General features: G+C 40.2%; 1 protein-coding gene across 3 annotated transcripts in view; it reads left to right on the forward strand.

Moving 5' to 3' along the window:
• Positions 1–13,225, forward strand: part of Lrrc3b (leucine rich repeat containing 3B) — an 88,189-nt gene extending 74,964 nt beyond the window's left edge. For 2 of the 3 annotated variants that reach the window (XM_085828352.1, XM_085828351.1), the window contains exons 2-3: positions 5,503–5,809; positions 11,199–13,225. In XM_085828352.1, coding sequence (XP_085684478.1) covers positions 11,356–12,135 — 780 coding nt within the window. In that variant the 5' untranslated portion in view covers positions 5,503–5,809; positions 11,199–11,355 and the 3' untranslated portion in view covers positions 12,136–13,225. The remainder of the gene's footprint in view (positions 1–5,502; positions 5,810–11,198) is intronic. The other variant, XM_021182468.3, reaches the window with a different exon arrangement.
• The last annotated feature ends 296 nt before the right edge of the window (positions 13,226–13,521 follow it).

A 13,521-nucleotide genomic window follows, 5' to 3' on the forward strand; every position in this document is an offset into this window, starting at 1 on the left:
GGGGTAAGGACCGAATATTTAATTGGTAAATCATGCTATTTAATTGGTAAAATCATGTGTCTCTATTATCTACTTAATAAAGACCCCACAAGGCACTTGCCATGTTCACAGGTGTGGGTAGATTAGTTCTTTCAGTCTCATCGCCTCATTCAGAGTGGTAAGCTAAAGATTAAATAATTGCCTTTGATAAACCAGGCTGCAATTCCTAAGTATGGATCAGGGCTGGCTCAAGTTTGAATACCTTAGGTGAAACAGTTGGCTTCCATATTATGTGGCCTCCCATCAAGTAGCAGGCCCCTTGGAATATGCTAATGTGTGTTGACTGGGTCCTCAGAAGAAAAGCAAGGGTATAGAAGTCATTTCAGAGGGACTCCAACCAGACCTATTACCTCCTTACTGCTTCCTACTAGTGTAGCCAAAAGCAAGTCTAGCCAAGTAGATTCAAGACTCTACTTCTAGATATGAAGAAACCTAAGGCCATATAAGAAGCATGACTATTACAGTAGGAGGGATATGCATTAGAAATGTGTTTCTCAACTCATTTCACAGAAAGAGATGCTGAATTGAACTGTTAAGTAGGGCACCCTAAACATCACAAAACTATTAACTAGCAAAGTACTCTAAATCACTAATAACTGCTGTGGTGGGACAAAACAGTTAGATGCAAAACCATTCTAATGCAAATGCTCTTTTTGACTTTACCATATTTTGTCATCTTATTAGTTGGTTCAATAAAGAATGATGCTGAGCGCTAGGCAAGCCGTCTGAGCTATGTGCACAGCTCTATTTTACCTTCTAATTTCAGAGTCTCCTTAACTTTCCCAGGCTGGCCTTGTACCCATTCTATAGCCTGAGGTGACCTTAAACTTGTGACCTTTCTGCCTTGGCATCCAGAAGTAATTGAGATTGCAGTTCTGCATCCATATGTCCATCAGGACCAGCTAAAGCACTGTGGTCATTGCTTTGTTCTGTTTTTAAACAGGGTTTGTAGTCCAAGGTCACTTCAACATCAGATTGTAGATGAGGAAGGCCTTGAACTCCTCTTTTGTCCAAAACATTAGGGTTTTAGAGTACACAATGAATGTGGTGTGGAAAGATGAGAAAGTAGCAAAGTTTAAATTTTAAATGACTGGAAGTTAGGTGTGCTGTCTTGCTGTTGCTATTGCTTTGGTTGCCTTTGTGTTATTTTGTGTTTGTTTTCCTTCCATAACCATTCACTCTACAATGCCTCCAGTCAGTATCAGTGTGATTCTTTCATCTGAGTTGCAGCCAGGTCATGAGTTTGTCTGACATGTATCCCTTGTCAAAATAAGGTAAAAGCCATTTCCTTTATGTATGAGAAAATAATTTACATTCCCCAATAAAGACATTTGATTTGTTTTGTCTCAACTACTGCAGTTCAATACAGAAAATTATCTTTTTTGACCAAAAGCTTCTGGAAATGTATTTCCCTTGAATTTAGTTCAATATCCTGAGAACTATGATGGCACAATGGGTGTATGTTATTGATGTTTTGGTTTATCCTTGGTATATTGGGATGTTCCGAAACATCTGAAGTGTAAAATATGTGACTTGCTAAACCCCTGGACACTGCTCCTTGTAAAGCTGAGATTTGAATCTTGTTAGACCTTGGTTTGTCTCAATCTGGTGTTTTCCCGCCCAAGCCAATGACTATTATCATTTTAATATAAAATACGTATGGGATAGGGTTAAGAAGGATAAAAAGTTTTTAGAAAGTAAAAATCTATCATGAACACAGAGCTAAATCTGAATCCAGTGTAAGATAGCGCTTTGTAAAGACGACCTTCAAGCAATCTGCAGGCTGGTGAGACTTGGAGAGCTGAATTTATGGAGGTTATATTTTAAAAGTTTCCAAAGCTCTCAGTTCTGTAAATGTATAAGCACATGCTGAGAGATAATAACAGAGAAGCAGAGAGAAGCCAAGGTGGATGGTTCTCACTTAATCTCAGAAATTTATGGCATGCTCTCTAGTAATTATGGATATTAGTCAAGATATGAGGATATATTTACCCTGTTCTCTGAACCCACAGCAGGAAAAGTTTTTGGCTGAAAACCAGAAGAGTCTTCAAGTCTTTATTTATTTATTTTTACAGTGAATTCATGAACAAGAAGAACTCTGAAATCCTTTGGGGATATTGTGACCATTAGATCATGTAGGACTGCGACAAAATGTTCAGAAGTGCCATTTTTTGCTTAGTATCTCAAGTGTTCACTTAGAAATGTGTCCTAGTTGGGGTCTCTGTTGCTGTGCTGAAACTGTGACTAATAGCAAGTTGGAAAGGAGCCGGGTTTTTTTGGCTTATAGATCTGCATCTTACTTGATTATTGAAGGAAGTCAGGACAGTAACTCAAACAAGGCAGGAACATGGAGACAGGAGCTGAAGCAAAGACCATGGAGGAGGCCCTGCTTCTTGGCTTGCCCTTCATGGTTTTATCAGCCTACCTTCTAATAGAACCCAGGACTATGAGCCCAGCAATGGCATCACTCAAAGTGGGCTGGGCCCTCCCTCTCCCCACCAATCACTAACTAAGAAAATACCCTACAGCTGTATCTTATGGAAGAATTTTTTTTTTCAATTGAGGCTTCCGCCTCTCTGATGATTATACCTTGTATCAAGTAGACTTAAGACCATCCAGCAGAAGATGCATTCGTGATGTAGGTTTTACGCAGGAAAAAAGCTGTTCCACAGTGGGTTCATGCCACTGTGATGTCAGGGTGAACTATGGGACCTTGCAAGAGAAGTTGAGGCCTTGTAGTCTCAGTTTTACCTGACTCTGTCAGAAGATTCATGGAGAGCTGGTTTGGCATTAAAATCCAGCACTTTTTTTTTTTATTTTTAATAAACTCTCACCACTGGAAGTGAGAAAGAAAAAAAAAAAGAACAAAGCAAGTGCATATGAGAGGTCATCTAGATCTGTCCTGGAGATATTGTGGGCCTAGTTTCTGCCCTGAGAACATCTGGAGCCTAAATTCTTACCTGGAAACACCTTGAAGTCCAGGTTTTATCTGGAGGCTATCAAGGATCTTTGGGGATCCAGATTCTGTCAAGGGAAATTAGGTTCCCAGTTCTTTCCTTCCTGACTTCTGGGTCCAGGTTTTAACTTGGGTAATTCAGGGGCATGAGTTCTGTGCCGACAGTGTCGGTGATGTAAGGTCCTGGGTCACATTTTGTTGTCTAACTTCTGTCCTCAAAGGCTTCTTCTCTCCTCCTATACTGCCATCATTTTTACATCACAGAGAAGTTTGTGTTATAACAAAATGCATCTAGGCTGGTGTTTCCATTTTAGTGGAGTTATATGAGAAGGAAACTTCTTTAGAATTATTAATTAAGTGTGCTACAGTGTTGTGCTTCACTAAGCCTAAAAAGCTGGACTTAAGATTCTGCTTCTGACCCTGAGTAGATGTACCATGAACAGGCTGTAGTCTTTGAAGCCTTAGTCTGTTCTCCCAGTGTCTTAACTGCTCCTTGAGTGTTGTGAGGATGTTTGTGCCTCCCTGAGAAAATGCCATTCCTCTTTCTTCCCCAGTATCCTCTTAATCTCTTTTTCTTTGACTGTTCCCAGTCTCTTAATGAGAACATCATTCAGACCCATAGTTTCATGATTAGCCTAAGTTAAGATTATCAAATTAAGTAGAAAACCTAATTTAAATCAAAGTAGAAATTTATTCCAGAAGATTAATCATAACATTAAATCATATATCCAATTTTCCTCTACGTTCTTTCGTTTCAGGCTAAGAGAGAACGTGGGGATTGTTTCCTCCTCTGTTCTGTTCACTTCAGTCCCAGGTCAGGTGAGATGTAAGCTTTGCTTCAAAGTACAAATAGATGGAAAGATTCATGGTCACTTAACCTGATGATTCCCTCCTAAGACTCTTCCATGACATGGTTCCATGACATCTATGGTTCCATTATTCTAGGGCCATATTAATTCCAGATGTTCCTACCTCTAAATCTAAGATACTCCTTTGTTAGCATTCAGCATCCTCCCTTATTTTCTTGTTAGTAGTAATTTTATATTAGAAACTATATATTATCTGTTCTGGTTCAGAGGATATCTTTGCCTTCAGTAACCATATCTGATCCATAGGAACCAGTTTCTCATCCATGTTTACACACTGAAGAACAGCTTACTCAACCTTCAAACAGCACATTGGCTGGCTCTGATTCTTGATGACTCTCTTTCACTCCACTCCAAGGGTCATGTAAAAGACCCCCCTTGGAGAAGATGATGAAAAAGTGCCTTTGGACCTTTTTCATTATTAAAGTATGTTAGGAAATGTTAGATACAATAGCATATTCTAGTCAAGTACCATATAGTAACTTACCTTCTTATTTGGGAATTCTACATCCATTTTACCAGAACCCTGGTCAGAACTTAATTTTTACCACCCTGTTACATGGATGCATTTCTAAACAATTGCCAGGTATGTAATAAGTATGAAACATTAGCTGTGATTGATGAAAGAGAACAGATCCAAATTCCTTTCAATAATTTTTATACTAATGTAAATAATGTAAAAATGGGCAATACACTGAGTATACACTGAGATCCTGTAGTCTAGTAATCGCAATAAGTATGTAGCCATGATGCAGAATGTGATAGTGAGTGTCTATCGGGATACTGCAGGAGAGTCGTCGGTCTCAGGGAGGATTGGTGCCTTGTGGAAGAATCGGTCCCAGCTGTCATTATTATGAGCTCTTGGCTTGACCTCAACCCAGAGCTTCATTATTGGTTTTGAAATCAGGGAGGCAACTCCACACTGTAGAGATTTTCAGCTGTGATAGTTTCTGGTAGCTTCTTTCTCTATAACCATATACTGTTAGTTGAATATGAAGTGGTCTATGATTGTGAAACTCAGGTTTTGTCTGTGTAATGAGTGTAGCGGCTGGGAAAGGAGGCTGTTAGGAGTGGAAAGGAATCATTATGGCTTCTTATTAGTGGGATGGCCTGAATCGGGTCACTTTAACCTGGCATGACAAGAGACGGAGCAAGGAAAATCTGGGTACAGGCCGCTGAGGATAATGACTTTTGCTCTGTTTCAAAAAGGTAGTCATGTGACCTGGGAAAATACCGTGGAAATGCAGTTTACACCAGCGATGGATGTCAGGGTGCAGGTGATAGCAATGGAAAGAGCTAATGGTTTGTGCTAGATCTGGGGGATCGCTGGATGAAGCTGAAGGCTGCAAAGTACAATTTTATTTTCAGATTCCTCAGATGATGCCTTCCCTGCACCTTCCTGTGATGTGTGTGGTTGTGAATAGGATGAAAGTAAAATTCATAGGAGAACACATTGATGGAAATGATCTGCAAATATGATCCCAGTAATGCAAAATAAGGTCCTGAAGCAATCTGTTCATCACTATCAGTTTTTTTTAATCTAGAAATTAAATAGATTACGATATATATTATGTATACTCTTTTCAAAATTGAATATGCAGTCATATTGAGCATGGCTATACAAAAAATTTTTTTTCTTAGAAATCTAGCTTTGAAAAGATGCAGTTGATGAACTTTAGACTTGGTAACTGGAAGCCCTGCAAACAAGAATAAGTGAGGATTCTCCATTTGGAATTCTTTCACATAGCCAGCGAGCCAGCCACTAGCCCCGGCATTGGGCAAACACAAAGAGGCAAGTGTGCACGTGTGAAGACAATAAAGGACTCTATCTGAGCCTTCACAGAGTCCACTGGACCTGATTCTGGTCTGAGCAAACTTGGACATCCTCTGGAGCTGCTGGGTCGTGTGCACATGTAGCTTTCTGTCCCGGACCCTGGATAGCAGGCAGGTACAAAAACTAGAGAAAATATTTTGTATATTATTCATTTATGTTTCAATCTCTTATCCTGAAATGTGATCTGCCTTTGTCCTCTGAGCTGCCATAGTCCAGTACTTGTCTGGGGAGAACAGTTACTTGCAGATGAGCAGAATTGGGTTAGTTTTATGCTACTCCATGGTATCCTTGTATTACTATCTTTTCAGTGTTTATAATAGTAGTTTTATGCCATAAGAATTGTAGTCTATACAGAAGTAGGCAATGTATAGTCTTTCCTTCTGGTAGCCTCTTGAACCCACTATCTGCTTCAAGTTCTTATTCATTTTGGAAATTGCCTGTGCCTGCAGAAGCATTGTAAGTGTATGCTCCATTTGCATATTTATCCCTTTTATAAGCATTGCACATATGTGTGATTCCACTGTAAGGAGCTTCTTTACCAACATACTTAAGGAGATGATCTTTTGCTATCATTACATCAGCAAAGATTATCTCTAAGTTTGGGGTGAAACTGGTTGTGGAAAAAGTGTACTGCTCTCTGCATTCGAGGGGCTGAGAACATGTTGCTCTTTTCATGTATGTTGACATTAAATGTTCTTTCTACTTTTAGAAAAGGTCATAGATGTTTCAACTTAAATTTGCTTTACTGGTGTTGATATCCTATGGTTTAAATGGCATATCATACACACACACACACACACACACACACATATGTACATATACACATTTATGTGTACATATATGAATTTTGTATATGTGTATATATACATATATACTATATATGCATATATATGGTATATATTTTATATGTATGCTCTTACTTTCTGACACATAAAAATTATCAATGTATATAATTGTGAGATATTTCTCCCAGTGTTTTGATACAGACTTTGAGTTTAAAGTTTTCTTGTTTTGTAATATTTTGCCTTTTAAACAAATCCTTCTGGGTAGTAGCTGATATATTCAGAATGGAGTTAGTACATCTGTCTTTTCTGCAATGGTCCATTCTGTGGCCCACAGGGTTACTGATACCTAGCTTAGCATTTCTCAATGGTCCTGTCTATCCCTCAATCACAAAAAGAAAGAAATAACCGGGTGTGGTGGCGCACACCTTTAATCCCAGCACTTGGGAGGCAGAGACAGGAGGATTTCTGAGTTTGAGGCCAGCCTGGTCTACAGAGTGAGTTCCAAGACGGTCAAGGTCTACACAGATAAACCCTGTCTTGAAAACGAAAACAAAAAAGAAAGAAATCAAGAACAAGACAATGACTGTCATTCTGCTGCTGAGTGAACTGTCTCTGTCTCCTAAGTAGACTTAGTTTCTATAATTTTGGAAAGAGTGTTTGACGGCCATCACCGAATCTCCACATTCAATTTGTAGCTCAGAGGTATATGTTGCTAGAAAATGTGAGGAAAGCATGAGGACAGTAGGTCATACCTACACACCACATTTGGAAATATTGTGGATACCTGTTTGACATGAGCAAGGGGAGACATGAATAAAGACAATGGAGTCCAGTGAATTAGGGCCTTCATAGGAGGATTTTTGAGTGAGGAAAGGTGCTTGTTAAAAGTATTGTCAGTGAATTCAGGTCTATTTCATAGACAGCTGGTATCTGGTGATGCTGGCCATGCTATCCCTCTGTAACCCCAGCCCTTCTCTTAAGAACTTTCATTTTGATGTCAGTCTGGTATCCTTGTCTCTACCACTGCAGCTTATTTTCTCTCTGCCTTTATATGGAAAGCTAATTCAAAATAGACCTGGGGTTGAGTCATGTTTCTATGCTCCTGTTAACACTGTTCTTGTGGGAGATAACCAATGAGAGAATATTTTCCTCTTTCTTGGAGAATCGTCTGTTCTCCAGTTGTTGTCCATTTGTACACTATATTAAGGCCAGGCCATGCTGGCAATCATTCGGAAGCAGTTAATCAGCATCACACCCCTTCCACCCCCATTTGTGAAAATTATCTCACTTTGATTGGATATTTGAGCTGTTGTGTGTATCTCCTGAACAGTATACTAGTCCATTTTTTCTAGTGACTTAATAAATATTGACTTATCATGGTTCTGGAAAATCCAAGATCAAAGTCTCAAAATGATTTGCATATAGTGGAGACTCATTTCCTGGTTCAAAGATGGTACTTGGTATGTGTCCTCATGGAATGCAGAGACAAGAATTTCTCTAGTCATGCTTACAGGGGTGCTAATGCTACACAACAGAGATCACTTTTCTACAGACATGTTTATGTTACCTTTGTGTTAGTATTAGATTTCAACACATGAGTCATCAGAGTTCTTAAATTTTCAGGCTATGGCAGCTCTCCACATCCTGAATCTCTTGTCACTATATCCCAGATGGGGGTAGTAAACCAAGTTGCAGTAGCTGAGCCATTTAGGCAACCTCAAATGGCTTTGTTCTTCAGTTTTTAAATATCACAGTTAGAAAATGAGACACTTATTTGGAGCCAACATCTCTGAAAGAAAGAGATGTTCTGTGTTAATTACCTAGCAGATGTTCCATCCATGGATAGATCATTAGGAGACAAAGGATCCTATCTCAAGATGGAGGGCAATCTTCTGCTGAAATGTCAGTGTGTTCAGTGTGTTTCAGAATTGTTTCTTATGTGTGACCATCAATATTGGAATGGTAATTCTCGAGAAACCATGACCAAGTCTAGAGGAGTCTATTGAGGAAAGATCCATTCTTCCATCTCCTTAGTGCCAGTACTCACAGTGTTTCCAAGGATTGCTACATTAGCATGTAGAACCAATAGATATTTAATGAGATGGTTTTTTAGTTAAAAATCACCTTGCTTCACTCAGTGACAGTATTTATATCTTCCCATGTGCCAGTCACCATGTAGATAATGGGCACACATCCAAGAAGGGTGATAATAACTATAACTGACAAGTACTGCACTCTTACTGCCGATCGATTACCTCATATAATTCTCAAATCAACTTCATAATTAAATGCCTTTGTAATATTGAATCAATAACAAAGAATGATATTTAAAGGGGTCGAATAATGCTAACAAAGACTAAAGCTGGACCACACAGTGCTTGTACACTATTTATTGTTATTCCCACATAAGAAAGGCACCACTCCATATCCTCAAGAAACTTATACTCTGAATTAGGGAACACATATATTCAGAAAGCAATCAAATTAAGAAAAACGCAAGAAGGCCCTGCAGAGTTTGCCACCTTTCAGTTAATCTGTATCTGAGACAGAGTTGAAGGAAGTCACCTGGTTGATGTGGACTTCCTCTAGTTTCACCAAACAAACTCTCTTATCTTTTCCCCTCCTGTCATCCCTAGTCTGTAATTCTGGGCCCCCGTATGTTTGTCTGCATGCCCCTCCTTTCCCTGTTCTTTTGGTTTCTCTCCCATACAGATAGATATTAGAGACTAATAAATGTCACAGTGTAGTTTCAGAGGTGTATATGGGAGGGAGGCAAGGATTCGTGACCACAAATGAAACCAGCTATTGGCAGAGGGATCGGTGCATCTGAGTAGCCTTCCTTTATGTGTTCTGGTGTTTGATGGATTCAAGGAAAGCATGAACTTGCCCATTGCCCAGTGTGTCTGGGCTCCTTCCTTCTTACTTTCTGACACTGTAAGCATGCAGGACTCCAAAAGCACATCCACACCACTCTTCTGTTGTTAAGCGAATTTTCTCATGATTAACAACTCAGTTCATTATGTTTCCAGATCACATTAATCATCTTTTCTGGGAGTTTGGTAACATTTGCAGTCATTTGTCTATGAATTTATCCATCTGGGATCTTTATAAAAGATACATTCACACAGTCATTTGTTGCTCACTTAAGAAGCTATTTGCTGCTCTCTGCTGAGAGTGTTCCCTGGATCCTGAAAGAAAAGGTCTGAAGTCAAGTGTGGCTTCTTCACCATTCAGGGGCCCCTCAGTTGAGCTCAGTGAGGTTTTCAACAAAGAGCAAGACCCAGAGCATAGAGGTTCTAGTTGCAACATAATAATGTTGAGAAGTTCAAAGGCGATATTCTGTGGAGCCTGCCTGCACTCCTAGAGCAGATGGGAGTGGAGGAAGCTGTGGGGGCTGTAGAAAAAGAGGTGAGATGGATGAGTCAGAGCAAAGGTCCTGGCAGGATTTCTGGCTTTACTCCTACAGGCTATGTGACCTTAGACAATTCACATAGTCTCTCTAAGATCCATTCACCCCTCTGTAAACTACTATCATAGGGTAGTTCTATATGCTGGCTTTTGTTCTCTCCTCTGCTCTCTGCTGTTGAGGAAACTGTATAATACTGCTAGTACCACTTACTTTTGAAATTCCCACACCTCTTTTCAAAACCAACAGTGTGTGTGTATATGTATGTGTGCATACATATACAATATATAATACATATATGAAAGAAAATCATCTATTGAGTAATTTCCATGGCTGTTACTAACAATAAAATGGGTGTGTCTGTGTGTGTGCATGTGTGTGCATATGTTTGTTTATACTATATATAAACATATGTGTGTTAATCACACACAGTATATAATACTATATATAAACATATATGACACGTATGTGTACACACATATGTGTGTGCATTTGCCTGTGCATGCATGTATGTGTGTGTGTGTGTGTGTGTGTGCATCTGCAAAAGAATAAATATCCTATTATGGATGTCCTAGAAGCCAGTATTTCTTAATTATCTTCTGTTATATAAAAAGCCTTAAAGCCATTTGCCCTGTTTCAATTGAGCTGAATATGTGTTGTTTAGGAAACAGACAGAGAATCCTTTAGGATACACTGTGAGCATCCTCCCAGGCACAGTATAGTCTTGGGAGCCTGGGAAGTAAGCCATTCCTGTAAAGGCTTTTGTTGGTTTGCCTTAGGCAATATTGTGCAGGGAAGCTCCGAAGCACTGCCCACTTCTTAAGTCAGATGTTTCTTTAGAGACAATATTCTACATTGAATATCTTCTGAAAGCCCACAACAGACATTTCTGTCTGTGATTATTAGCCTTGAAATACAGGTATCAGTTCTCCTTTCTGCCCACATGAAGGACTGGCTTGCATAATGCCTCTGGTACTGTAGGAAGCATAAAAGGCACAATTAAATTTTATTGCCTTAGAAGGGTCCAGGAGAGGAGTAGAAGAGATCGTAGAAGTTTGTTCTAATTCTGCCCTGGCTGAAAACAAGGTAAAGGGATATGGAAATGTTGGCCTCTGTTGAGTCCTCTCCCCAGCCTTGGGACTTTCAGTTGGAGATTCCCATTACACAGGAAATTCCCAGTGGCCTTGATGGAAATTACCTGCCTACCTCACCTTCTTGCCCCTACTTTAGGCAGACTCCTGAGGGCACTTTTTAATTGCCATGCATGTCTCCTCACAGAAAAGCTAATTGCATCTGCTTTCCTTTCCTTTAGGTTCCCAAGCAAGGACAGGAATAATGAAGAAGGCTGTGTGCTAGCTGCATCCTTTTGAACCACCCAGGAAGGAAATCCAGAGTGTGGTCAGGGGCAGAACACATGCAACACTTGGAGTGAATGAGGAATGGACTCGTGATTATGCAGAGGTTCCAGGATGAATCTGGTCGACCTGTGGCTGTCCCGCTCCCTCTCCATGTGTCTCCTCCTCCAAAGCTTTGTACTGATGATACTGTGTTTTCATTCTGCCAGTATGTGTCCCAAGGGCTGCCTTTGCTCTTCCTCTGGGGGATTAAATGTCACCTGTAGCAATGCAAATCTCAAGGAAATACCCAGAGATCTCCCTCCTGAAACAGTTTTGCTGTATTTGGACTCCAATCAGATCACATCCATCCCCAATGAGATTTTTAAGGACCTCCATCAACTGAGAGTTCTTAACCTGTCCAAAAACGGCATCGAGTTTATTGACGAGCATGCATTCAAAGGAGTAGCAGAAACCCTGCAGACCCTGGATTTGTCTGACAACAGGATTCAAAGTGTGCACAAAAATGCCTTCAATAATCTGAAGGCTAGGGCTAGGATTGCTAACAACCCATGGCATTGTGACTGTACTCTCCAGCAAGTTCTCAGGAGCATGGCATCCAATCATGAGACAGCACACAATGTGATTTGCAAGACATCAGTGTTGGATGAGCATGCTGGGAGACCTTTCCTCAATGCTGCCAATGACGCTGACCTTTGTAACCTCCCTAAAAAGACTACTGACTATGCCATGCTCGTCACCATGTTTGGCTGGTTCACCATGGTGATCTCTTATGTGGTGTACTATGTGAGGCAGAATCAGGAGGATGCCCGGAGACACCTTGAATACTTGAAATCCCTGCCAAGCAGGCAAAAGAAGGCAGATGAGCCTGATGACATTAGCACTGTGGTATAGTAACCATGCTGGCTGGCACTGGGAAGGGAGCTTCTGTTTGTAGTAAAATAAGTGATTCATTTCTCCCTTCATTGTACACATTTAAAACTGTATTTTAGTTTCTTTGGAATCATGCCACTGTTGAACTTTACACAAACAACACTAATAATTTTAGTTTAGGTGATCTCCCCCCATTAATTGTGACCCCTGGTTCCTGAGTAACAAACTCTCTGAACATTAGTTAGACCCATCTCACTATTTAATAATGAAATTTATTTTTTTAATTTAAAACTGAATAAAAGCTTAACTTTGAACCATGGAAAACAGTGTACCTTATTGGTTAAGACACAATATAGTCAGTGCGCTTGTACTGAAGTAAAACAGACAGCCCTGTGACAGTAATACTATCTCATTAAAAGATGATGTGTCATTCAGCCTCATTGCAGTCTGGGGAGCCAGAGCTAAATTGTTGATCAGTTAAGAATCTGCCAGATTTAGCTAGCCAAGATGTTTATACAGATGCATTTCTCGAAGACTTGAGTGTATTAGAATGTCTGCTGACAAGCATCTACTTTTCAAAATGGGTAGGTCTAGCAAGAAAAAACAAAACACGCTTCTACTCTGTGATGGATGAAATGGGAAAGTAAAAAATGTCATGAATCTTATCCTCCTGATTGCCTTTTGGTGGGCAGGAATGTGTGGTGAATACAGAAATAGTTAGGCTTGGGGAGGAGGCAAGCACTTCCTCTGCGGAAATACTGTGTGGCTATAGTGATATGGCTACTGTCCATACCTCTCACCACCAGAGGAAAAAGGGAACACTGCCCTGTGCATATAAAACAGAGGTCCAGTCAACAGCCAGCCATCAGAGCTTGAATTTGAACCAAGTCTTTTCTGTTTTGTTTTGTTTGGTTTGGTTTGTTTTTTTCAAGACAGGGTTTCTCTGTGTAGCCCTGGCTGTGCTGGAACTCACTCTGTAGACCTGCCTGGCCTCGAACTCAGAAATCCACCTGCCTCTGCCTCCCAAGTGCTGGGATTAAAGGTGTGTGCCACCACTGCCCAGTGAACCAGGTCTTTTCTAAATAGAGGTATTTCATTGATAATCCTTTCAAGTTGGTTTACAAATGCAGAGTTTACATGATTAAGATGACCAACAGGAAGTTGAATGAATTTTGTTACTATATACTCCTGCATATGTGCCACACAAAGGAGATAGTCTGTCTCAACTATGGGCAGAGATACTGGAAGCACATTTTGACTTCTGTAATGAGGAGTGATGGCCTTGTTTGTTTGCTTGCTTGCTTGCTTGCTTGCTTGCTTGCTTGCTTGCTTGCTTGCTTGCTTTAGGATGAATGTGTCAAGTAAGCATGAAGGGTCAAAGCCAGGGGAGCATAGGGACAAAGATGT

The sequence above is a fragment of the Mus caroli genome, unplaced genomic scaffold (assembly GCF_978045245.1).
Source record: "Mus caroli unplaced genomic scaffold, Mus_caroli_1 scaffold_12, whole genome shotgun sequence".
Taxonomy (NCBI): domain Eukaryota; kingdom Metazoa; phylum Chordata; class Mammalia; order Rodentia; family Muridae; genus Mus; species Mus caroli.